General features: G+C 34.4%; 1 protein-coding gene and 1 long non-coding RNA gene across 27 annotated transcripts in view; one reads left to right on the forward strand and one right to left on the reverse strand.

The window, feature by feature from the left end:
* LOC107649019 (uncharacterized) overlaps nt 1-4,378 on the reverse strand; it is a 33,698-nt gene extending 29,320 nt beyond the window's left edge. The window contains exon 1 of the long non-coding RNA XR_001622316.2: nt 3,971-4,378. This is a non-coding gene — a long non-coding RNA (uncharacterized LOC107649019). The remainder of the gene's footprint in view (nt 1-3,970) is intronic.
* PICALM (phosphatidylinositol binding clathrin assembly protein) overlaps nt 1-27,364 on the forward strand; it is a 119,969-nt gene that overhangs the window by 35,331 nt on the left and 57,274 nt on the right. For 25 of the 26 annotated variants that reach the window (XM_007490837.2, XM_007490841.2, XM_007490840.2 and 22 more), the window contains exons 2-8: nt 694-836; nt 6,834-6,909; nt 7,590-7,692; nt 14,398-14,491; nt 23,204-23,315; nt 25,564-25,670; nt 26,605-26,646. In XM_007490837.2, coding sequence (XP_007490899.1) covers nt 694-836; nt 6,834-6,909; nt 7,590-7,692; nt 14,398-14,491; nt 23,204-23,315; nt 25,564-25,670; nt 26,605-26,646 — 677 coding nt within the window. Of the gene's footprint in view, nt 1-693; nt 837-6,833; nt 6,910-7,589; nt 7,693-9,056; nt 9,462-14,397; nt 14,492-23,203; nt 23,316-25,563; nt 25,671-26,604; nt 26,647-27,364 lie in introns of those variants that run through there. The other variant, XM_007490853.3, reaches the window with a different exon arrangement.

A 27,364-nucleotide genomic window follows, 5' to 3' on the forward strand; every position in this document is an offset into this window, starting at 1 on the left:
TTCCATAAATGTCTCATAGAAATTTATCTAGATTACCTTTGGATTTATTTCATTCTCTCATCATATTTATGTACTTGTTCTATTCTTCCATCCTAAGCTTATTGAGAGTAGTTCTACACTATTTCTGTTAACATAATGCCAATATTTCATACACTTTATGGATACTTATGAATATTTGTTTAAATTGGAGTAGAGAGCCAGTCATATCATAGGGCAGATATATTTAATTTTTCTAGTAATGTAGAACTATCATCCTTGAGAGAATCTTGATAAACGTGATCTTTTTTACTGCTTCTATGCATGCTTCTAACTATTACTATTTTTCCTACGACTACTAAATTGTTTAGGGGAGAATTGTATTAGCAAGTAAAAGGAATAACATTAATGTTCTGTTATCAATATGGCTACAAAAGCCTCTCTCCCAACCATGTTATTTCATGAGAGGGATCCATGTTAAGGGCCTGATTTAGGTGTATGAGTCACTTTAGAATTTTGGGTATAGTTTTGCATTTTTAAAGATATTACCCTACACTTGATTTCACATGATTTGTTTTAAAATAAGCTTGCATTTCTCTTTTGGACCCAAGAATCCTTAGTGCTAAGCCGAGCCTTCGATTGCTTCTTTAAGATTTAGTGCCTTTTTCAGTACCAGGTACAATAGAAATTCCTTTGAACATTGTTTTTATATTTCAGATTTAATCCAGTGCACAAATGAAATGAATGTGAACATCCCCCAGTTGGCAGACAGCTTGTTTGAAAGAACTACTAACAGTAGTTGGGTGGTGGTATTCAAGTCTCTCATCACAACTCACCATTTGATGGTATATGGAAATGAGGTAAGCTGTGTTTTTGGCACTGGCTAAAATTCTTTATGTATTACCTGATTAATCAATTTTGTTATTACATCAACACCTCACACCATATACCAAGGTTAAGTCAAAATGAATACATGATTTAGAAATAGAGGTGATAACCATAAATAAATTAAAGGAGCACAAAATAGTTTACTTGTCACACGTAAGGATAAGAGAAGAATTTAGGTCAAAACAAGAAAATATTGAGAAGTAAAATGGATAATTTTGATTTTATATATATATATATATCCATATATATATATATATATAAAAATTTTTTTTAAACCCTTACCTTCCGTCTTGGAGTCAATACTGTGTATTGGCTCCAAGACAGAAGAGTGGTAAGGGCTAGGCAATGGGGGTCAAGTGACTTGCCCAGGGTCACACAGCTGGGAAGTGTCTGAGGCCAAATTTGAACCTAGGACCTCCCTTCTCTAGGGCTAGCTCTCAATCCACTGAGCTACCCAACTGTCCCCAATTTTGATTATATTAAAGTAAAAAGATTTTGTACAAACAAAGCCAATGCAACAAAAATTATAAGGGAGCAACAGATTGTGGGGGGGAGGGGGGACTTTTATAGCAAGTTTCTCTAAAAAAGGCCTCATTTTTTAAATATATAGAAAACTGATCCAAAATTATAAGAATACAAAGTATTCCCCAATTGACAAATGGTTAAAGGATATGAACAGGCAGTTTTTAGGGAGGAAATTCTATAGTCATAAAAAGTGCTCCAAATCTCCAAATTAATTAGAGAAAATGCAGATTAAATCAACTCTGAGGTATCACCCCACACCTAAAGAGATTGGCTAACTTATTAACAAAAATGGAAATGATAAATGTTGGAGAGAATGTGGGAAAATTGGGACACTATTGGTGGAACTGAACTTGATCTAGTCATTTTGGAAAACAGTCTGGAATCATGCATAAATGGCCCTAAAATTATGCTTGCCCTTTGACCCAGAAGTAACACTACTAGATCTATATCTCAAAGAGATTTTAAAGATTCGGAAAAAGGACTTACTCATACAAAAATATTAATAGCAGTTCTTTTTGTGACAAAGAAATCAAAATTGAGGATTTGCCCATCAATTGGGGAATAGCTGAACAAGTTGTGGTATATATGGTTGTAATGGAATACTATTGTGCTAAAAGAAATGAAGAGTTCAGAAAAACCAGGAAAGATTACATAACCTGATGTAAAGCGAAGTGAGCAGAACAAGTAGCAAATGTTTTATGATGATCAACTAAAGTAGTAAACTGTTAGCAGTGCAAGATTGCAAGGTAAGGAACTCAATGAAAAATGCTATCCACATCCAAAGAGGGATCTTTTGGAGTCTGATTGCAGATGGAAGCGCATTCCATATTTCACTATTTTTCTCATGAATTTTTTCTTCTATGTGTCTTCTTTCATAACATGAAGAATGTGGAAATATGTATTGCATGACAGCATGGTATGACCTGTGTTAGACTATTTACTATAGTGGAGGGTGGGATGGGAGGAGAGGAGGGGATAGTAAGTAGCATTTGGATCTAAAAATGCCAGATAACTTATTAAAATTTTTTTCTATGTTTAATTGAAAAAAATTAAGTTATTTAAAATAGAGTAAGGTTTGTGAGCTTTAGGTTAACTTATATGATATAAAAAACAAGTAGGAATTCCTCTTAAAATCAATCAGTGGGCATTTATTTGACTTTATTTTTTAAGAGACGGGGGTGTGTGTGGGGGTGGGTGGGTGGGTGCACATGCATATTAATGGAACATTCTTTGAACCATGGTAATTAAGTGAACAATTAATTTCAATAACCACACGGAGGTGCTGGATGGCTCAGTGGATTGAGAGCCAGGCCCAGAGATGGGAGTTCCTGGGTTCAAATATGGCCTCAGATACTTCCCAGGTGTATGACTTTGGCAAGTCACTTGACCCCCACTGCCTAGCCCTTACTGAGCTTCTGTCTTAGAACCAATACACAGTATTGATTCTAAGATAGAAGATAAGGGTTAAAGAAAAATAGCTGCATGCCAAAGGGTGGTGGTGGTGGTGGTACAGTGCTAAGGCACCGGGGGAGGGGGAAGGGGGGGAGGGTTGAGTGAGTTGCCCAGGGTCATACACCTAGGAAGTATCTGTGTCTAGATTTGAACCCAGGACTTCCTGACATGTGCTAAGGGCCATGAATACAAAGATAAAAGTGAAAACAGTCCATGACCCCAAGGAACTTAAAGTTGAACTAAAATACTCTGTGTATCTGTGTGTAAAATTGGGGGTAAAGAGGCATTGCATTTCAAATCTGAGGGATAGCTAATGCACAAGTTCAGAGGTGGGAGATGGAGGACTATGTGTTAGGCCAGTTTGACAAGAGTACAAAAGTGTGGAGGAAACTAATTGCAGTAAAACTAGAAAGGCATGATTTGAAGATCTTTGAATAACAGAGGAATTTCTGGAGAAAACTACAAAACTATTCTGACCGGACTACAAAATATGTTATATAATTTTAACTGAGCCTTTTCACTGCCACATAGTAATCTTTTTACATCTCCCTAATTTGTTTCACTATCCTGCTCACCACAATAGTTTTTTTGAACTTTTTCATGTCTACTCAAATCACACATGGTTCTAGGTTCTCTCTGTTGAGAACCTTGCCTCATATTTCACTCAAAAAGTGGAGGCCAGTTGTCACAAACTCTCCCTTTTCTCTTCATCCTTATCTCATATCACTCAGGTGTTTTCCAGAATGATTTCCTGCCTCACTTCTATCTCCTGAAATGTGACACTTTTTTCCAAAGCAAAAATCTGTCTTATGTGAACCCACTCCATCACAGAAGATTGCCCCACTATCATTCTCACATTTTATTTTCAATTTTTATCTTCTGACCATATTCATCTGACATTGTTTCCCCCCAAATTACCAATGATCTCATAATTGCCAAATCTAATGGCTTTTTTCTCAGTTCTCATTCTTGACCTCTCTGCAGCTTGTGACACTGTTGATCACTTTTTGTTTGGTACTTTCTTCTCTATGGGTTTTTTTTTTTTACAATGCTCTCTCCTACTTCTCCTACCTGTCTGACTACTCATGCTCAGTCCTTTTTGCTCTTCATTCAGATCATGCCCACTAACCTTGAGTGGCCTTCAGAGCTCTGTCCTGGGCCTTCTTCATCCTTTTGCTTGGGAATCTAATCACTTTCATTGGATTCAGGTATCTCTTTCCTGATGATTTTTCAGGTATTATCTATTTATCCAGGGCCAGCTTTCTGCTGACCTTTAGTCTCACATCTCCAAAAACCTCCTGGTCATCTTGAACCATATGTTTCAGAGACATCCTAAAATCATCATATACAAAACTTGAACCCATCTTTCTCTTTCTCTCTTTTTAACTTCCATTAGCATCAAGGGTACCATAATTCTCTTAGTTCCTTGCAACCTACATGTTATCTTTGACACTTCACTTACTCTCATACTACATTTCTAGTCTGTCGAGGTTTATTTTACTCCTTTCTCTCCTGAAACTGCTACTTGTCTGTTGTAAGCTGCCTGTCACTTAACACCTGAAACATCATAATAGGCTACTGTTATTGCCTTGCCTGTCCCAGGTCTCTCCTCACTCCAGCCTACCCTTCCACTTGGTTGCCAAAATTATCTTCCTACAGTATATGTTTGATCCTCTCTCCCCTTTACTCAATAATCTTTAGTGGTTTCCTGTTATCAACATCAATTTTAAAAATCTATATAATAATCTGCCCTCTCCTCCCCCTTCCTAGTCTTCTTAATCTCAGACCCCAATCCTTAATCTCTCCCCAATCCTTCTCCCTCCTCTGAGATCCAGTGAAGCTAGTCTTTTTGCTGTTTCACACTCTGGACATTCCTGATGGCTTTTTCATTGGCTATATTACATTCCTGGAATTCTTTCAAGCCTCAACTAAAATCCCAACTTCTACAAGAAGCCTTTTCTTATTCTTCTTAATCTTATTCCCATCTTCACTTTAGCCTGTCTATATCTTGTCTGTACTTGTTTACATTTTGTCTAGGTTTGAACACCTAGAGTGCAGGGGCGGTTTTTTTGGCCTTTGTTTATATCCTTTAGTATGCTTTTTTTCTAACCCTTAACTTCTGTCTTATTATCAATTTTAAGATAGAAGAGTGGCAAAGGCTGGGAAATTGGGATTATAAATGACTTGCACAGGATCACAAAGTTAGACATGTCCAGATTTGAACTCAAATCCTAGTAACTCCAGACCTGGCACCTCATAGGAGGCTCTTATTAAATGCTAATTGCCGTGACCTGATCCTGATGGTAAAAAGGGACCACTGGAGTTTATTGAGGAGAATGGTATATGTTTCAGCCAAAATCAGTGTGACTTGCTTTATAGAGAATTATTTTAAGAGGAATAAGATGAGAGGTAGGAAGAACATTAGGAAGTTACTATAGTAGTCCAGATGAGAAGTGATAAGAACTAGAACTATAGTGGAAAGAAGGGGACAGATGTGTTGAATTAGAAATGTTGTAGAATTAGAAATGTTGTAGAATTAGAAATGACAAGATTTGCTGATGTGGAGGATGAATAGATGCAGAATTAAGGTTGGCACTGAAGATGCAAAACTGGGCGATTGGAAGGAGGAAGATGTCCTTGATAGAAATAGTCAAGTTCAGAATTAAGATTTTTTTTGGGAAAAATAATAAATTCAGTGTTGGATATGGTGAGATTGATATTCCCATGAGACATGGAATTCTTAATGACTAGGAGGAATGACTAGGTTGGTAATAAAATAATAATAAATAGATTGGCTTTTTCTAGGGCTCAGGAATGAGGCCAAGGCTGGAAATATATTTGGAATCATCTAGATAGAGATAATAAAACCTGGTGAGATACTGCAGTCACTAGTAGCAAAAAAAAGAACAAGGTCCAGGCCAAAGTCTTACAAAGAAACCACACTTCTCTTCCTCACTCCCCAAATGCTTAGATGGGGAGTCTTAGTAGTAGGAGAAGAATGAATGATAGATTCCTGAGAGAGTGTGTAAATAGTAGAATCTTAGACATAGTCAGAAAGACATTCATTAGTTACTTAATAGCTGTGTGTCCATGGACAAGTCCTTTAACCCATGAGCTTCAATTTCAATAACTAAAATAGAGATAATTCTGGTAATATGTTTCTTTTTTGCAGAATTGTTATACGGCTTAAATTAGATAATATATAAAAAGCACCACACAAATTTTAAGGGATTATGTAAATGTTGTTTGCTATTAATAATGAAAGTAATATCATTAATTCTGGACATTTATGGTATAACTCTATAATGTGTGTATATGATATGGTATAACTCTATAATGGGCCAAGCTGTTTCATGACCAAGGTACACCCCTGGCTTGATGCATTATGGGATTTTTAATGTTTTCACATAAATTCTGCATTTTTGTCTATAATGTAGTGCTTGTTTTGGAAGGCAGTGCTTAAAAAAAACAGTGGGTAGTTAATATTTTTTTTTATTTGATTTCCATTTAAAGAGATCTGGTAGGGGTTAAGTATACTTTGCTAGCATAACTTTGCTTCCCTAAGTATTGTATGTTAATTTTTTCAAATAGTTTTTTTAGTTTTTTTAAAGGCACTTAAAAAATTTAGCCTTTAAGCTAGATGATTGGTGACAAACAACTTTTTGAGCAAGTTTAACCAATTTTAATTAAATCTTTTAACTGGTTCTAGCATAGAATACCATTTTTCTTATAGGATCTGCAATGCTTTTATTTCTTTTATTTCTGTAGTCATGATGCTTCAGTAAGCATCCTAATAATGGTGCTTTATTTCTTCACAGTTGGTAAATTTAGATCTGAAGCCAGCACATGAGCTATAAAACTTAAGCTTGTAAAACTTAATGGAATACCTCAACCATAAGTTTTCAACCATAAGTTTTCTGATTGTTAATTTGTAGTTGAAATAAGATGCCGTAGACTGGGTTGAAATAATATGCATTTCTTTTCCTTTCTAGCGCTTTATCCAGTACTTGGCTTCAAGGAACACATTGTTTAATTTAAGCAATTTTTTGGACAAAAGTGGCTTGCAAGGTAAAAAAAAAATAAAAAAATATATATAATTTCAAGAAAATGTAGCAATATGGTGTTTATATGTCTATGTTGTGACATTGGGAGGAAATCACTTTAGTGATTAGCTGGGGTTTTAACTTAAGTAGTAAAGTATTTGTAAAGTGGTTGGTGAACCTTAAAGTGCTATATTATAAAACTACTTATTACTAAATATAAGAAACATTTTCACACTTTGTTCATTAAAACACAAGAAAGTAAATATATGAAGAGGTAGTATGCAAACCACATAATGAAATTCTAATATAATTTTAGCACTATCATAAAATATTTCTTTAAATACGTTTCAAGTATGCTCTGTAACATTACATATTTGTCCCTTAATTGACTTTTTTCAATAAAAAAAAATTTTTTTAAACCCTTACCTTCTGGCAGAAGAGTAGTAAGGGCTAGGCAATGGGGGTGAAGTGACTTGCCCAGGGTCACACAGCTAGGACGTGGCTGAGGCCAGATTTGAACCTAGGACCTCCCATCTCTAGGCCTGGCTCTCAACCCACTGAGCTACCCAGCTGCCCCCTCAATAAAAATTTTAATAGGTTTTATAAGACATTTTAATTTTGTTTGTATACAATATTGTTTTGCTAGGCAAAGTTATTGATTTCATGACTTATTTACTAAAAGGCTGGAATTTTTTCTCTTTTTAGGATATGATATGTCTACATTTATTAGACGATATAGTAGGTATCTAAATGAAAAAGCAGTTTCTTACAGACAAGTTGCATTTGACTTCACAAAAGTAAAAAGAGGGTAAGTTAAACCTTTTCTTGTTTAGTTTTTGATATTCCTGTTTTCTAACTATTGGTCAAAGGAATCCTGAGCTTCATTACAGAAGTGGAGAGTGGAAGAATGTGAATCAGGAGAGATGAAAGAAAGACCTCTAAACAATTGGAGCTGAGAAATAGGGCTTTTCCAGAAGAACAGGGTGTTGTTTGATCTCCTAGGGAGTGCATAGATACTATTAAGTAAGAGATCATCCAGGGAGTCAATAGTGATTGGTGGCTTCCTGCTCAAGGTTACTGAAATAGCAGTTGACCTAATGAGGTAAAATGTTGGCTATCTTCCTAAGGCAAATAGTCACGGTATGACAAAAGAACCTCAAAAAAACTTGTCCAGATGGTTGGCTGTTAACCTTTTTGGAGATTGATGTGGACACAACCAATTAAGCCAGTTTGAATTTTTAGCAATATTGCTTTAAAAAAAAAAAAGATTTTTAGGTAGGCAGCTTCAAAACCTTAGGGTTATTATAAGTGGTATTTTTTGGTTTGTTTCTTTTGTTTCTACCCAGTGAAATCAGGGAATTCATAGAAGTAATGCATTTGAAAGATAATATTTGATTAAGTTGGAATTGGACTTTTTGCATAGTGACCTAAAATATAGGAATGACAGGCCCCTGGCCTGTACTTAACAAGAGCTGATAAGAATGTATTTGGAAGAACTTAACAAATATAATCAAACGGACTTGTGTGTTTTCTGGACCAGATGAAAATGTAATTGGGAACTATTTAACAAAATAAATAAAAATATAAAATATTAATATGTAGTTTTCTAAGTAAATATGCAGCTCACAGGGATCCTTATATATGGTTTAATGAACCCATGTCTATTGAGTTTGACACCACTGGCTTAGATAACTATTAGTTGGCATTGTAATAGAGGTTGGTTGGGGTAAAGGTTGAACTGGATCACCTCAGAGGTCTTTCCAACTCAGAGATTGCCTTCTTTTGTGGCATCCATTATCTGGATTGCTTACTTAATATATTTGCAAATTTCTTATAGTGTGTGATCTCAAATAATAAGTGTTAAGTTAGAGAGTTGTCACTTTAAAAAATTCAGTAACAGTTCTTTTTCTTAAAAAGGTGATACCTAATTTTCATATAATGGTTCAGCTCTTTTGCCTTGGTATGGTTTTTTAACAGGTGTATGCTGTTTTTATTCATTTGGAAAGTTGGAGAACTTAAATTTCTTACCATCCTTTAACTATAGGTCTTTTGGCACATGAGCTATTTTATATATTAATTTTAGAATGGTCTTTGTTTTATACTTAGTCCATAAGTTGCTGCCTTGTAGGTATGAGATACACTTGGGAGAAACCATTAATATCACTGATATTTTAAAAAATCAGAGGGCACTAGTTTGTTATCTACTACTAGGATTTGGCCAATAGGCAGTCTGACCCCTGATAAATCAGTTTGAATCCTAAAAGGGCTCTGTTGTCCTGATGTAAACAATGAACTTAGTGACTGCTGCCCTCTCAAACAACTGATGAAGTGATAACCTTGGGCAATGGATATTTTAGCATGTTGCTGTAAGTTACTGCCATACCCACAACTACCTGGTATTAGGAACTGCTAAGAGGAAATTTTTGAGATTTTATATATATAAAGCACATGTATATGTGTTATAGATATAAATAAAGGTAATATGTCAAACATGATTTCTCCTTATGCTAAAGACTGGCTTGCTTAAGGGAAGGTTCTGAGAAAATCTGATGTATAGAGTATTGCTAATATAATTAAGTAAGTTTCACTAAGAGAACTGCCTAATCAAAAAAAATTTTGACATAACTTTAAAAACTTCCAATAGAATTTATCACAGGTATAAAGATAATTGGGGGGGAATTGAATTATATCATTGAGGAGAGTAGTCTATTCCATTTTTTTCCCAGGTGAAATGTAAACAATGCTTATGTGGCTCCAGTGTTTGAAGAAAAAGGGCTTCACTTATAAATTCTTGTTTAAAATATTTAAATTATTAGCACTATGCACTTAGAAAAATTTGATCATTTGACTATAACACCTGACTGAGGTAGATAAAGTTTTAGTTTTTTCAATTTTTTTTCTAGATCAAGGATTCTTAAAAAAATTTTAAGTCATAGACCCCTTTGGGAGTTTGAGGAGATATTAGCAGAATGTTTTTAAATAATTTAAAGAAAATTCCAAATTTCAGATAGAGATTAGTAAAAATAAAGTGTCTTTTTTATCAGATTAAGAACTCTTGGTCTCTTGGTCTAAGCCTAGAATTTCGTAGGTGGAAGAAATTCCATGTATAAGTAGCTCTTCTATAGAAGTTAGTTTTTAGAGAATTGCCAGAGACAATGAGTGATTAAAAGTATTGAGTTATACCAGAGATGATATTTGTACTTGAATCTAACTGTCAGAAAACATTTATTAAGTATATACTACATGCCAGGTACTGTGTAATGCTAGGGATTATTAAAAGATTCAGAAGATAGTCTCTCTCCTCAAGGGAGCCTATGCTCTGGGGGGGGGGGGGGGCGCAATATATAAACAGCTGTGTATAAACAAGGAAATATACATATCTTATATAATATATATACACATACATGCAGGATAAAATAGGAAAAAAGTTTAGAAGTGAGAAGACATTAGAATTAAGAGGGATTAGAAATGCTTTCTTTAAAAAATGCAAAAGATTGGAGACTGGCTTTGCCTACTGTCTCAGTGTCTTATCTACTTTTATTTATAGTTAAGGAAAGGTGTGTAAGGAATTAAATTTAAGATTTGACTAAATATATGAGAATTCTATAATAATATGGTGGTTGCTGATTTAAAAATATTTTAGCTCAAGTCAAGATGACTTTGAGTAGTTTATTTACAAAGAGATGGAAAGAGTGAAAGTAAAGAAATGTAAAAAGAGGGTAGAGAAAATGTCTAGTCTATCACACTAAATGTTCCTCTGGTGTCTGGAGCAACCCCAGCAGGGCTTGATAACCCTCAGCTGGAGGATCTGATAGTAAATTAATGGGGGGTTCCACCCATGTGGCCTCCTTTAGGAGGATAAGATCTCCCTGGACCTTATCTCTCCAGAAGCCAAGAAAGGAGGGTCAGCTACTCACTCATCTAAGACAAACTCCAAAGGAGAAGATCCAGGAGCCCAGTCCAAATTCCAAGCCAAAGCTTCAAGCTGAAGATTTAAGCCAGACTCAAGCTGAAGACAGGAAATTCAGGCCTTTTTATAGTCCTTTTCCCGTGTCCCTTCCTGTCCCTTCCTCCACTTGTAGTCTAATCAATTTGCTTAGCCCTGCCTAGGGGTGGGCAGTTGCCTCTTGAGTTGTCAAGCACCTTAGTAAGTGACTTGGGAACTCCCTTACTTGGCATTAAGAAGGGATGTTAAAGGTTTTGGTTGATTAATTAAAAAATAGGCAAGGGCGAGAGTTAATCCTATCTTCATAGGTGCAAAAAACTATGCCCATGGTCAAACAGATAATAATTAGGAACTAAAATCTAGATTTCCATGCCTAGTACTTATTTTCTGTGCTATATAGGATTTGAATGCACAGATTTTCAGTCAGATATACTGAAGCCTAAAAAAGATTTGCCACATGTAGCAATCTGAATGTGAACTTTAAAAAAAATCAATCATTATATTGAAGTTGTATGCCTCATTTTATACCTGTTGTCTAGCACATCTTTGTGAAGAGGTAGAACACCATCTAGTCTACTAAAGTCCTTGATTGAATATTTATGTGCCGTACACAGGGCTTAAGGGTTTGGGGATACAAAGAAAGGCAAAATAACAGTCTCCCCCTTCAAGAAACTCCCATTCTAAAGGAAAGACAGCATGTAGATAAAATGTAAATATAAAATAGATATATACAAAATTATGAAGGTAATTTGAAAGAAGGGATAAATGGCTAACTGGGAAAACCTTTCTTTAGGAGGAAGATGGGGATACTAAGAGACAGAGGTATGGGGAAGAACATTACTGGCATGGGGCCTCGTGACATGATACATATGAAAGATAAAGTAAAATACTCAAGAAACTGCAAGCAAGCTAGTATAGCTAAAATGAACTGTGTGTATATGGGGAGAAAGATATAAGAAAGCTGGCATTGTAGGAAGGGATCAGGTTATGAATAGCTTCAAATCAAATGCCCAAAACAGGACTTCATTAATCTTTTAGATGATAAGGTATCATTGAAGTTCATAGAGAAGAAAAGTAGTTGGGGTCAAACCTTCAATGTAGAATAATCATTTTTGCATAGTTAGTGGCTGATGGATTGAGTTAGGGAGAGGCTTGAGGCATGGAGACCAATTTTGAAGCTCCTATATTAGTGTAAGCAAGAAGTTATAAGGAGCCTCAGGGTGTGGTTGTATTAATAGAGAGAAGGGGATGCATTTTATTATTGTCATGAAGGTAGAAATAAGAAGATTTATTTCAGGATTGGAGTGTATGGAGAATGAAGGGTAGGAAGATAGCAAGGTTGCTGGCCTAGGTGTCTGAGAGGATAATGATGTCCTTGACAATAATAGCAAATTTGGGAAAATAGGATTGGAGGGGGGCGCAAGATAAGGATGCCCATGAGGTATATGTAGTTATTCAAAAGGCAGTTGGAGATGCTCAGTGGAGATTCTGGAACTGAACATAAAGATTTGTGAATCATTTGTATATAGATAATAATAATATCTGAGGAGACCACCACGCAAGGTAGAATAGAGTAAAAAGAAGGCCCAAGAATAGAGTGAAAAGAATGGAACATGCATTCTCTTTCTGAAGAAGTGGCATGGATGAAAAGTCAGTAGAGAAGACAGAGAAGTAGTTAGCCAGTTAAGAGGAGAAATGAAAGAAGAGTAGTGTTATGAAAAAAGAGAGAAGAAAGAAGAAAATGGTGATAGAAAATTTTGAAGGATATAGAGAAGTTGAGGATCATTATTAAGAAAAATGTGCTCATTATGTAAATTGTTCTCAAGTTTGCTCTGCGTTAGTTAATTCAAATCTTGCCATGTTTTTCTTTTGATTTCTTTATATTCAATATTAATGGCACAATAATATTTCACTACATTGATACTTTGATACATTCATTTAGTCATTTCCCACTTGATGGACACTCATTTTGCTTCTAGTTTATTGCTATTTTAAAAAGTACTTTTTTTTTTTAATTTTAATTGGATTTTTCTATCTTTGACCTCCTAGGAGATGTATACCTAGCTATGTAGTATCCCTGGAACAAAGAGAATATATAATTGAGTGACTTTTATTGTTATTGTAACTTATTTTCTAGAATGGTGGAATCAGTTTATAGCAACAATTGCATCCTACTATGCATGTCTTTACAAAATTCCTTCAATATTCATCATTTTTTCTTTTGTCATTCTGCTGTGTGAGGTGAAACCCAAGAATTTTAATGTACATTTCTCTTAATTGAAATTTATAACATTTTCTTATATAATGGTTCTTAGCTTGATTTCCTCTTTTGGAAATTGCCTCTCTATTTCCTTTGATTCCTGGGAAATGACTTGTTCTTAAGTATTAATATCAGTTCCCTTTCCTTCTTAGACATCAAATCATTATCAGAGGTGCTTGCTACAAAGGTTTTTTTCCTTCATTTTAATTGCTTTTCTGCTCCTTTGTGAGCTTTTCTAGACATAAATTTTTCTTTTTCAGGAAAAGGGCAAGGACTGTCTTATACTTATTTGTATCCACATAGTACCTTGTACATGGTAGGTCCTTAATATTTGTTGAAACTTTGCAAATATGTTCAGTTTTTCTTTTTCAATGGGCTAATCTATAAAATCTCACAGAACTGCAGCCTATTCCATTGGCTTCTTATAACATTCTTGCATATATGTGTGTATGTATATATATGTGTGTATATATATATGTATATATATATATCTTGAATCATCTTTTAAGAATAATCAGACATTTGATATTCTTTAATAGGGTGATCATTTTGATACACCTAGAGGGTAGATTTAAATACTATACTACAGCATAGGATCTTAGGCATTCAAATACCTAGCAACAAAACCAGAAAATTCTTGTTGGCAGATGCCAGGCAATAGATCAAAAGTGTAATTTTCATTCCAATAATTTAGAATGGATGTGAAAAATTGGATTACATGATCTCTCGGGTCACTTTAAACTTTGATTCTGTGCTTCTGGAATTTGTAGAATTGGTAATGTTATGGTGCCATATCTATGTAGTAAACATTTTGCATGAGCATTTTGGAGTTATTTTTAGTTGTTCTAATTATCCAGTAGCTATTTTGTTATTTTCCTCCCGTATAATATCTGATGTTTCATATTTAATATTAATAGGATATAGCTGCATAGAAAGTGCATAGAAAGCTAGAGCAGGAATCAGAAAGATCTAAGTCAAATATGGCCTCAGATGTTTATTAGCTATGTATTTCTGGACAAGTCACTTAACCACTGTCTGTCTCAATGTCCTCATCTGTAAAATGGGAACAATAATAACACCTTCCTCTGAGGGTTGGTGTGAGGATAAAGTGAGATATTTTAAAAAGAATTTGCGGAATTTGAAACACTATATAAATACTATTGGTTTGGGTTTTGTTATTAATTGGGAGAAAAGCTTTCTTGTTTCAAATTTTCTTGTTAACATTTCCATTAGAATTTCTAAGCTATATGGCAATTGCTTTGAGATTTAATAACACTCATTTTTTTTTCTCTTGTTTGTTTTATTAGGGCTGATGGAGTCATGAGAACAATGAACACAGAAAAACTCCTAAAAACTGTACCAATTATTCAGAATCAGATGGATGCACTTCTTGATTTTAATGTAAGTTCAATTATACTTTTATTTATGCCTGACTCCTGTGATTAATAGATTTAAATACACTTTATATTCCTGCAAGAGTTCCCCAACTAGAAAAGATACATTTCAATTCATACTCTTGTTATGAAATGTTTTATAGGTTTTAGGTTTTAATGGGTGAAGTGCTCTTTTGGTAAAATCAATAAATGTTCCAAATTAAATTGTCTTTCATTTGATTTTAGTGTTTGAAGACTTTTCCCTTTTTAATTTATTTTTTCCTTCTTTGTGCGCTAGTTTTTTCCTAAAATTCACTATTGATTAGATATCCTTATATAAGAACCACTTTTCCAGACACAAAGAATAAATAAAATATTAAGAATATTCAAAGAAGAGTAATTTTTAAATTTTAAAAAGTAATGGCAATGTAGATTGTTTAATTTTTTGATCTTTTAAAAATTCTCAACTTTGTATAACACTTCTATTAGTGTGCATAGGAAGCACAGCAAGGTAGATTTTAGAAATAAGAGAATGTTCTTAAAAATATTAAAAAGCATGGGAATAAATTGAACCTTTCTAACAATAAGTAGTATCTACCTAAAATCAAGAACAAGTATCTATATATAATGGGGATAAGTTAAAAGCCTTGTGAATATGATCATGGGTAAAGTAAGATATCCATTATCATCATTGTTGTTCAGTATTGTACTAGAAATGCTAGTAGAAGTAGAAGAAGAAAGTGAAGGAATAAGAATAAGCAGAGAGATAACAAAACTATCACTTTTCTCAGACATGATGGTATACATAAAGAAACCTAGACAATCAACTAAAAAGTTAGTTTAAATAATTGAAAACTTTAGCAAAGTTGCAGGATATAAAACCCACATAAATTATCAGCCATTCTATGTATTACCAATAAAAACCTAGCAGTAAGAGATAGAAATTATATTTAAAAGACTACAGAAAATATAAAATACTTAGGAACCTACCTGTCAAGATAAACCTAAGAACTATGTGAATGTAATTACAAAACACTTTTCACACAAATGGAGATCTAAACAATTAGAGAAATATTAATTGCCCATGAGTAGTCCGTGACTAAGCCAATATAATAAAAATAAGAGTTCTAAGTTCATTTATTTATTTAGTGTCATGCCAAATTCCCAAAGAATGATTTAATAGAACTGGAAAAAAAAATAGAAACAAAATTCATCTGGAAGAACAAAAGATCAAGAATTTTCAAGGCAATCATTGAAAAAAAATGTGGAGGGGGTCTAGCAGTACTAGATTTTAAACTATATTACAAAGTGGTAATCATTAAAATAGTCTAGTACTAAGAAATAAAGTAGTGGATCATTGGACTAGATTAGGTACTGTAATACATAGTAGTAAATGACTATAGTAATCTTGTGTCTGATAAACCCAAAGGTTCAAACATTGGGGTTTAAGAACTCTTTTGACAAATTGCTGGGAAAACTGGAAAGCAATTTGGCAGAAATTAGCCATTGACCAGTCTCTCTCAATAGTGTACCAAGACAAGGTCAAAAGGGTATGTCAGTAATTTGAGGAAAGTGTGGAAAAATTAACCTGTCAGAAGAGTTTATGATCACACAATGAATAGAGAGGATCATAGCAAGTAAAATAGATAATTCTGTCTACATGAAATTAAAATAGTTTGCACAAACAAAATTAATTTAGTCAAAATTGGAAGGAAAGCATGAAACTGGGGGGGGGGGGGATATTTACAGGTTTCTCTCATTGGCCTCATTTTCTCAAACATAAAGGAACTAAGTCAATTAGAGCCATTCCCCAATTAATAGTCAAAGGCTATAAATAGTGAGTTATCAGAAGAAGAAATCAAAACTATCAACAGTTATTTTAAAAATGCGCTTAATTACCAATAATTCCAGAAATGGCAAATTAAAATAACTCGGGTTCCACTTCACACCTATTAGATTGGTTAACATGACAGAAAAGGAAAATAGCAGATGTTGGAGAAGATGTGGAAAAATAGGGACAGTAATGTCCGACTGGTAGTGTTGTAAACTGGTGTATTTTGGAGAACAATTGGGAACTATGACCAAAGTACTAAAATTTTTTGCATAACTTTTAATCCTGCTGAGTCATTATTAGGTCTGTATCCACCAAAAAGAAAAGGACCTATATGTTCAAAAATATTTATAGCACCTCTTACTGTGGTGGCAAAGAATTGGAAACTGAAGTTATGTCCATTAATTGGGGAATGGCTGAACTAGTTATGTTATGATTGTGATGGAATACTATTGTGATATAAGAAATGACAAGCAGGATGGTTTCAGAAAATCTTAGGAAGACTTATGTGAACTGATTCAAAGTGAAGTGATCGGTACCAGGAGAACATTCTACATAGTTACTGCAGTATTATAAAGATGATCATTTTTGAAAGACAAGTTTCTCTAATTAGTACATTGATTTGAGATAATTCCATAGGACCCATGAATAAAAAATGCTCTCTATAGTCAGAGAGAAAATGATGAGGTCTTGAGGGTAGATCGAAACAAACTTTTTCGCTTTTTTTGTGTTTTTTTTTTGTTTTTTTTTTTTTTACAAAATGGATATATGTTTTGCAGCATTTCACTTTACATGGAAAATTAAACTGTTACTTGCCTTCTCTATTGGTGGGAGAGGGAATTAGAGGAATAATAAAATTGGAAATTCAAAAATTTTTTAGATGAATGTATAATTACTTAAAAAGGAAAGAATGTTCTAATAGTTGTGTATTTGTCACCAGGTACATAGGGTGAAGTACTATGAGTTCCAAAAGAAAAGTAGTTTTATAAAATAGTTACTGTCCTTCCATAATTATTTAGTTTATTTGAATTGTTTGGTGCCAAATTTTGTGTGTATTTTTTTGTTAATTTATGTTATGTAACATTTGGCCTCATTAGTTTGAATGGTAGTTAATTACTAGAAGCCTGAAAATCTTACTGAAATATCAGAGCTGGTTTGTTTGTTTTTTTTTTTTTGTCACTAAATCTTCAAACCCTGAGATACTCCATATTTGGCTAGGAAGGAAAATACTAGGGTTGTTGCAAAATACAGGTAGTGAATGTTATTGGCATATATAACCATCTATTAGCTTTGATGTTTCACTGAATCTCAAACTACAAAAGAGATATAGACAGAGTTGACTTGGATCCATCTATGAAAGTGGAATTTACAGAAGACATGGCTTGAAATTGACCTTTGTCAGAAGTCTTCCATAGTAAAACAAAACAAAAAATCTACAGGGGGAGGTTTATAGATTTCCTGGCAGTGCCATATCAAGCCTGTCTGTATAGACCATTTAGATTCACTTCAGGCTGGATGGCATGAATAGAGTTAATTCTGCTGAAATTTGCTGGTAGCTAGTTAACACTTGCACAGAGTACCATGCTTCCAGAGTCATTAAATGTTAAGGGAAATAAAGGAAAGCAAACAGTAGAAATGCCAATGTCAGACATTTGGTAGTCAACCTGAGTTTTGGAATGTTACTGCTATTGTTATATCCATTGGGTGCTTTGCATTAGGTAGAAGAGGAGAAACTTGCTAAGGAATGTAATTAGCCTATGCTATTGTCTATGTTAATCACTATATATCTCAAATGACTAACTCAAATATTAGGATAATATTTGGCGAAATAATTCCAACTTCATAGTTGAAAGGGATTATAGGTTGTGGAGATAACTTAAGATGTGGTGATTTTGCATCCATAGATCACCAACCATTAAGGCACCTATAGGATATTTTCTTAAATGTAATTTTGTGAGCACTGCTTTCCTTTTTGGAACAATGGAGTAAGAAATAGTATTTTCTTTGTATTCATAGCATAGGGCCGAGGGTGATTATTTTGCTCTACAATACTACTACCATTAGACATATTCCAATTCACTTCTGTTCTCAAGCAGGTGAAGACTATTGCCACATTTTTCTGTGGTCATGCTGTCTTAAGTATTTAGAATTTACTTTCTCAGTAATTCTGGAGGAGTTAAAGCCTATAGGGAATTTGAGGATTTCCAGATTACAAGGGATATAACATGAAGATTTCTTTAGTGTCCTACTTAGAAGATACATATTAATATGTACTGTATTGTTTGTCACATATTTGTGTTTCCCCTCACCACTAGGTGAGAGTAGTGTGCTTTGAAATGAATCAAGGAATATTTTGGGCTCTTTACCACATCTTAGGGTTGGGTTTTTTTTTTAAGTATTTGTCTCTGGGTCTGGCCTTTTAAATTTTTGTGTGTTTGTGTTTATGAATTTTGATAAACAATTTGTTTTTTGTATCACTTATTTCTTGGTGTATTCCTATTCTGTTTCCTTATTCTGAGAGCCATCTTTTAAAACAAAGAACTTAAAGAAAAGAAAATAAGGCAGTTCAGCAGAATTAACCAAGTAACATTATTTGCAATGTTCCATACCCATAGTTACTCCTTACCATTGTAAACTAATGAAGAAATGTTAAGAAAAGAATGGAGGAAAGAGACATTTATTAAGTGCCTGCTATATGTCAGGCTTGGTTTTAAGTACTTGATCAAAACAATCCTGGGAGAGGTAGGTGCTATTAACTCCATTTTAATAGTTGAATGAATTGAAGCAGTCAGAATTTATCTGGTACTGAGTGTCTGAAGCTGTATTTGTACTAGGTTCTTTCAGATTCCAGGCCCAGTGCTCTATTTATTGTACCTCTGCTTCTTTACTAAGCATCTCTTTGTGCTAGGCACCAGTTGGAGTACAAAGAATAAAATAATCTTTTCTCTCAAATAGTCTGAGGGGGAAAAAACAATTGCATATGTAACTACCTACAGAATATAAGAACAAATGCAAATAAATTCAAGCTAATTAAATGAGGACACTAGCATTTGGTGGGGAGTGGGAAATTAGAAAATGCTTCATGTAGAAGATGATGCTTGTATGATGTTATATCTTAAACAAAGGGGGAAATTTTATGAGATAGATGATAAACAGGCTGTTGTGTGTGAAGAACAGAGAAGATTAGGCCTGGAACTCTAGATTGTATTCAGTTTGTGAAGGGCTTTGTATGCTCAACAAGTTTATATTTTATTCTAGAGTTAGTAGGGACATCAGTTTTTTGTTTAAAGAAAATCTTTGGTAGCAGTTGGAAGGATTGACTGGAGTTGGGAGACTTGTGGCAAGAGGAACCAATTGAAAGGCTATTGAAGTAGTCTAGGCAAGAACTGATATGGTCTTGATTTAAGGAAGTTGCTATCTGGGACAATTGAATGGGAGAGATATTGTGGAGGTAAAAATGATAAAATTTAGATATGTGTGGAGGATGAGAAATTGATGATGACTCTGGTATTACAAAACTGGGAGAATGGAGAAATGGTGGTACTTTTGACAAATATAGTTACATTTGGAAGAAGCATTATTTTGGAGAAGGAATAAGTTCAATTTTGAATATATTGAGTTTGTGACATCTCTGGGAAATACAATTTGAAATGTCTTAATTTGTTAGTGGTGTTGGACTTAAATTCTGAGGAAAGCTTAGAACATAAAAATCCAGTAATCATCAACATATAGTTGAATAGATGGGAGATGATGAAGTCATTGACAGAATAGGTAAAGAAAAGAAAAAAGGATCCAGAGAGAGAAGAGAGAAAGGGGAGGATTGGAGGAAGTATGGTAAAGGGGAGTAAGGATTGAGAAGGCAATCTCTAGGAGAGAGAAGATAGGAGGCTTAGCATCAAGCATACACATAGAACTGGGAAATAATGTCAAGGTGTTTTGAGATTTTTTAAAAAAAGAGGAACTTTATTCCACTGGCTTTAATTTTTGCTGAGGCAAGGTCCTCAGCTTATAGTGAGGGGAAGATGTAGGAAGATTGAAGAGTAAAGATAAGGTTTGGAAAATTGTGGGGAAGGAAATAGATAACAAAGAGGGGGGGGAAAGGACAGCTATGCTGCAGGAGAGTCCAGTTGAGTTTGGTAACAAGAATGTGTAATACACACATTACCAGCACAGGTTTGGAAAGAGAGGAGGAAAGATATGAATACAATAGGGCAAGGGATTCTAGAGCAGAGGCTAGTATGAGTACAACAGGGCAAGTAATTTGAGAGCAGTCAGACTACAATGGAGAGCTGAAATGGCTAATTATTGGATTGATATTGGAGAGACAAAGTCAAATTAGGGTTTGGGTGGTGGCCTGAGAAAGCAGTGAAGAGTAGAAGGATTGAACGTTTTTATGAAGGTGAAGAATGGTAAAAGGAAGGAAGAGATATAGGTAAAGGTAGACTGATAACAGGTTTTGTCGGATAGGGAAATGTCAATTTTTAATTAAGGAAATGGAACACATGTAAATGATGGTGAGATCTATTATGTGCCAATCCCTATATGCAACTCAAATGGAGTTTATCGGGGTGGGTTATGTGATTTGAGGAAATGAAGAAATTGGGAGTTTAGGGAGTTTGAGGTAAATGTTAAATTCCTATAGTTTAAGGACAGATGTCAGACAAGGGAGATAGTGAACCAGAAGCTAAAGTCATTGAAAATGATCTGGAGTTTGGTAGGAAAAGAAGAAACATTTTTATCCCACCGCATCCCCAATATTTAACGTTCAGTATTGGATTTTGCATTTACATTGTAGTCATTGTCTATATTGTCTTCCTGATTCTATTTACTTCACTATGATCAGTTCTTATTGTCTTCCCTGCCTCTTTAAAAAAAATCTTCATGTTCTTTTTTTAAAAATTTATTTTCAGCATTTGTTTTTTTAAAAATTTGAGGTCTGAATCCTCTCTCTGCCCCACCTTACCTATTGAGAAGGCAAGAAATGTAATATTTCAATTAAAAAATATATTTTTTAAACTCTTAACTTTTTTGTTAGAATCAGGACTGTACATTGGTTCTAAGGCAGAAGAGCAGTTAGGGCTAGGCAAAGGGGGTTAAGTGGCTTGCCCAGGATCATACAGTTAGGGAATGGATGAGGTCATTTTGAACCCAAGACCTCCTGTCTCTAGGCCTGACTGTCCACTGAGCCACCTAGCCGCCTCCTGTAATATCAAGTATGCATGTAAAATCATAAACATTTTTCCATATTAGCCATGTTGTGTGTTCTCTTCCTCCCCCCCCCCCCCCAACAACAACAATAAAAACAAAATGGAAAAATGTGCTTCAGTCTGGTGGATAGCATTTTTTATCATATTTTTGAGAATTGTCTTGGATCATTGTATTGATCAGAATAGCCAAGTTTTTCATAGTTACTCATCATTACAATATTGCTCATAACTATATAATATTTTGATGCTGTTCGCTTCATTTTGCATCTGTTCATATAAGTTTTCCCAGGTTTTTCTGAAACCATCTTGTTTTCATCATTTCTTATATCACAGTAGTATTCCATATCAATTATATGCCATGACTTGTTCAGCCATTTTCTAGTTTATGGCTGTCCCCTTAGTTTCCAGTTCTTTGCAACTGGCAAAAAAAGCTTCTGTATAAATATTTTTGGACAGATAGGTCCTTTTCCTTTGATCTCTTTTGGATATAGGTCTTGTTACCTAGGATACAGGACATAGCTCCAAATTGTTCTCCATAATGGTTAAATTGATTCACAACCACCAACATGTACGTGTTCCTATTTTTCTACTTTCAAGCATTTGTCATTTTCTTTTTCTGTCACATTAGCCAAAACAATAGGTGTGATGTGGTACCTTAGAGTTGTTCATGTTCTTTCTTTCTTTTTTTTAATCTAGATTTAATTTTTTTATTGTCATGTCAAACACACTTCCATGTTGTTCGTTGTTATAAGAACATACTCTCACATAACCTAAACCCCAAAATAAAACCATAAATGCATGATGTGAAAAATGTATCCAACAGTTCTTTCTCTGGAGGTGGATAGTATTCCCTATCATAAGCCTTTCAAGATTCTCCCAGATCATTGATTTCGTTGTTGAGAGTAGCAAAGTTTTCACAGAAAATCATCCTACAAATTTTGCTTTGCATAAGTTCCTGCAAAACCTTTCAACTTTTTCTGAAGTCATCTTGCTTATCATTTCTTATTTCACAATAGTATAGTGTTCCATCACCAACAGGTACCACAATTTGTTTAGTCATTCCCTGATTGATTGATATCCCCTTAATTTCCAATTCTTTGCCACCACAAAAAGAGCTTCTATAAATATTTGTATACAAGTAGGTTCTTTCCCTTTTTTTATTATCTCTTTGGGATACAGACCTAGTAGTATGTTATTACAAAATCAAAGGCTATGCACAGTTTTATAGCCCTTTGGGCATAGGTCCAAATTGCCCTCCAGAATGATTGGATCAGTTCACAACTCCACTAGTAGGTGAATTCGTGTCCCATTTTTGTCACACCCCTGCCAATATTGATCATTTTTCTTTGTCATATTGGCCAATCTAATAGATATGAGGTGGGTACATCAGTGTTGTTTTAATTTATATTTCTCTAATCAAAAATTCACATTATTTCTTGTGATTTAGCAATATTCCATTATATTTGTGTATCACAATTTGTTTAGTCATTTCACAGTGGACCCTATTTTAGTCCTTGCTACTACAAAAATTCTGGTATATGAGTTTTCTTTTTATCTTTAATGGCTTTGATCTTAGAATTATCTTTTTAAATTTACTTTTTCTGACTACTTAGATGTATAATATTTTATAGCTTGAAAATATATAACAAAGTGATGCTTTTTATCTAAGACATTAATCTGATGTTTTCTCATTTTTTCACAGGTTAATAGCAATGAGCTCACCAATGGTGTAATAAATGCTGCCTTCATGCTCCTTTTCAAAGATGCCATTAGACTCTTTGCAGCATATAATGAAGGAATTATTAATCTGTTGGGTAATTATTTTTCTAACATTTCTTGCTTTATATTGAAAGTTAGGGTGAGTAATGTTGACTGAAGTAATAACTTAAAATTGTTCTTTAGGTATAGTTCATGTGTTCACATGACTAATTTTGGAAAAATGATTATGTGTTTTTCAGCCTCCCACATAACTTAATAATTTGCCAAAACAGAATGGAAGGTGGCTTTTGTAAATGCATTTATTCTTATGAACTTAATAAATATTGTTACATAAATTTATTTAAAAGTATTTCTTTTTTTAAAATAATTTTTCACAAAAACTTTTCCTTCATGCACCTCCCCTATTTATAGATTTTTCACTGCATAATTAATATTTTACTTCTCTGTCCTTTTACTTAAAAGTGCAAGCAACAAATAGGTCTCCCTTAGGGTAGATATTGAATTTATCCTTTGTGAGGTTCCACATTATTAGAATTCACATTTCTTATTTCCATTACCTTAGAACTAATACAGTTAGCTGATTTAATGACTGGATCAGGATTGTCTTTAATGATTTAGTGTCATCTTAGAAGAGAGGTTTTAAGTAAGCAGCTCCAGGGTTTTCTTCTTTTATCAGTCGACAAACATTTATTAAGTGCCTACCTATTATGTGCTAAAAAGTGCTACTATATGCAAAAACACAGAAGACTATCCCTACCTTCTAGGACCTCACAATCAAATAGGAAGAACAATAGGAAAACAAATATACCTATGAGCTATATGGTATAGCTTTATAGAATAATTAGATATAATTATAAGAGGGAAGGTACTAGAATTAAAGGGGGATGGGAAAATCTTCCTATTGAAGGTGAAATTTTACTTGTGAATCCAGGGAAATTAGTAGACTGAGATGAGGAGGGGGACCATTCCAGGCTCAGGTAGCAACAAGAGAAAATGCATAGAGCCAAGAGATGGAGTTTCTTGTTTGTGGGACAGCAATCAAGGCCAGTGTCATTGAAGAAAGAAAGATGTAAAAAGCCTGGAAAAATAGTAGGAGGCTAAGTTATGAAGGGCTTTAAATGCCAAATAGAAGATTTTACATTCAAATCCCATAGGTGATAGGGAGCCACTGGAATTTATTGTAGAGGGGGAATGGTGGTAACATAGTCATACCTGTGCTTTAGGAAAATTACTTTCATGGGTAAATGGAGGATGGATTAGAGTGAGGAGAGACTGATAGTCTAGCATGATGTGATAAGGGCCTGCACTGGAATAAACTAGGCAGAACAGTTAATGTCTCTATGATAATTCTTCACATACTTGAACATATCTGTCATGCCCTCCGAGTTTTCTCTTAAGGTAACTGAACATTCCTAGTACCTTCAAACTATCCCTAAATGGCATGATCTAGTGGTCGTCTGCCACCCTTTTTGTCTTAATCTGGACACATCCAGTTTAGCAACTGCCTTCCTAAAATGTGGCTTTTAGGATTGAATATGATACTTTAGATTTGTTCAGAATAAGAGGAAGAAGAGGATAGAACTTACTCAACCTTATGCTTTGTTGTTGGCATGGCGTTCAAAGCAATGGGTTATCCTTCGTGACCTAAAGAGAAATTAAAATACAGCTTTTTAATTCTTAATGCCTATTTAGCTTTGTATCTCCCAGAAGGTTTTATAAACCCTTTCTTAGTTGATCCTTATAATAACTATATGAGGTGGGCAAGGCAAAGTCCTCATAAATGATCCTAAGAGATGAAAAAAAAAGCATAAGTCTGGATCATGTTAACCAAGGGAGTGCAGGTGACTCAGTGGTTTGAGAGCCAGGCATAGAGATAGGAGTTCCTGGATTCAATTTGGACCTCAGACACTTCCTAGCTATGTGACCTTAGGCTATCCCATTGCTTTGCCCTTACTACTCTTCTGCTTTGGAACCAATACACAGGACTGACTATAAGATGTAAGGTAAGTGTTTAAATGAGAAGTATGTTAAATGTATTTGAAAGTAGCCATAATCTAGGATTTAAAATTGTATGCACACTTAGGTAAATTTTAAAGAATGGCAGAAGAATGAATAAGGTATAGAAACTTATTTTTCCATTGCTAAGAAGTGGACTAACTTGTCATAGGCCAAAAGTATATGAAGTACTAGTCTTAAGTATATTAAATATACATGATATTTTTGTTAAGTTGAGCTGTTTTGTGAGATCAGTCTAGAGTATGCTGATAAAGTTATAAATTGAAACAGAATCCGTATATTCATTTTATACTTTAACGTATAAGAAATAGCATTTTTCTTTTGCAGAAAAATATTTCGATATGAAAAAGAACCAGTGCAAAGAAGGCCTTGACATTTATAAGAAGTTTTTGACTAGAATGACAAGAATCTCTGAGTTCCTTAAGGTGGCAGAGGTAAAATTATCTTTAATTTAACAGAACTCATTAAATTTTTCTTTTATCTGAAAGTTCAGATTTTGTTCAAGCAGGTTATTCAAGTCTATACAGTTGCTTAGACCCCTGCTTCTGTAGCACATGATTATTCTTACATAAATTTAATTACAAGAATCACACAATGAGAGCAACCACATTACTTTGTAAGCTAACTTTGAATACTATCCATGCAGATATTAAGAAATTGCCATATACTTTTGAGTGGGAAGTTACAGTTCTCCTGGTTTTCTCAATTGAAAGTCATTTTCTTCTTGTCATAATATTTTTACTGAATTATTTTAAGAAAAACATCTTAACATTTTAAGCATTTCACCTTCATCATTGTTACAGTTAGCATGTGATAGATACAATGCTGGATTTTTTGTAATTACATATTTGGAGTATAACTACTCAGGTGGCAATGTTGCTAGTAAGGTAGTTGGGCACTGGTGAATGAGATTCTATTCCTAGTTTTCTTCCCTAGACAACTGAAAACATTTAGTTGCTAAAGAGCAGTCAGTAACTAGAAATAATTCTGTAAGTTTCCTTTTTGAGATTTTTAAAAAATCTGTATTTTTATAATATATGTGTGCATGTATATTTTAATAAAAATATTTATATTTATTTATAGCACTTTAGAGTTCACAAAATACTTTCCTGACAACCCAGTAATGTTTTTAAATAGTACAAGTGTTATTCCCTATTTTCTAGATGAGAAAGCAGGCTCAGAGAAAGTGATTTGCCCATGTGCTCACTGAAAGTCAACAGGCTGTGAATCCAGGTTTAACAGTGCAGTGTTTTTCCACTGTATCACATTCTTTTGTAATCATAATACCTTTGGATAAATGGCATTTTCTAAAAGTTTTACTTGTACATATAAAATGTTAATTTAAATTTAATGCTTTACCTTTTACAGCAAGTTGGTATTGACAGAGGCGATATACCAGATCTTTCACAGGTAAAATACATTGTTGTTGTTGTTTTTCTTATTGAAGGGTAATATATAATTTTATTACATAGGATACAAAACTGCAATGAGGGGTAATTCAGAGAGTTCATGGAATGAAGTCAATATTATGAGGTCATACAGAAATATCTCATTGTTTTATCAAGACAAATTTTATAGTATTTTATATCATTAAGATGGAATCAGAACATTTTCCCTAGGATACTGTTATAATGAGACATTAGAGTTTGCTCCTTCTCTGTTGATGTTCCTCTAGTCTGGTCTAGTCTGTGCTAGTTAACTTGCCGAGTCTGTGGCCACTGTCTCTAGGGTTCCATTGCTGTGTTGCATCTGAAGGAAGTTTGTTTTCCTAACACTTACCTCCTTACTGTGCCATTTTCCCCTCTTCTATCTTATTCTAGGGCAGTTATGGTGAAACTATAACACAAGAGCCAAAGATGGCATGCAGAGCTCTCTCTGTGGGCATGTGGCTACCCTTTCCCCCAACCTTCACCACCACCACCCCCCTCCCCCCCCCCCCCCCCCCCCCCCCCCCGCTTGAGGACTTTTTTTCTCTCACATCCCTTGCCCCTCTTCCCCTCAGCCCAATGGGAGCACAGTTGGGAAAGTGGGCAGCTCACAGATGGCAGAATTTGGAGGGGAGCAGAGTGTTTGGGCCACTCCCCTCCCCCTCTCTACACTCACTAAGGATATTTCCTCACTTCACCTG

The sequence above is a fragment of the Monodelphis domestica genome, chromosome 4 (assembly GCF_027887165.1).
Source record: "Monodelphis domestica isolate mMonDom1 chromosome 4, mMonDom1.pri, whole genome shotgun sequence".
Classification (NCBI taxonomy): domain Eukaryota; kingdom Metazoa; phylum Chordata; class Mammalia; order Didelphimorphia; family Didelphidae; genus Monodelphis; species Monodelphis domestica.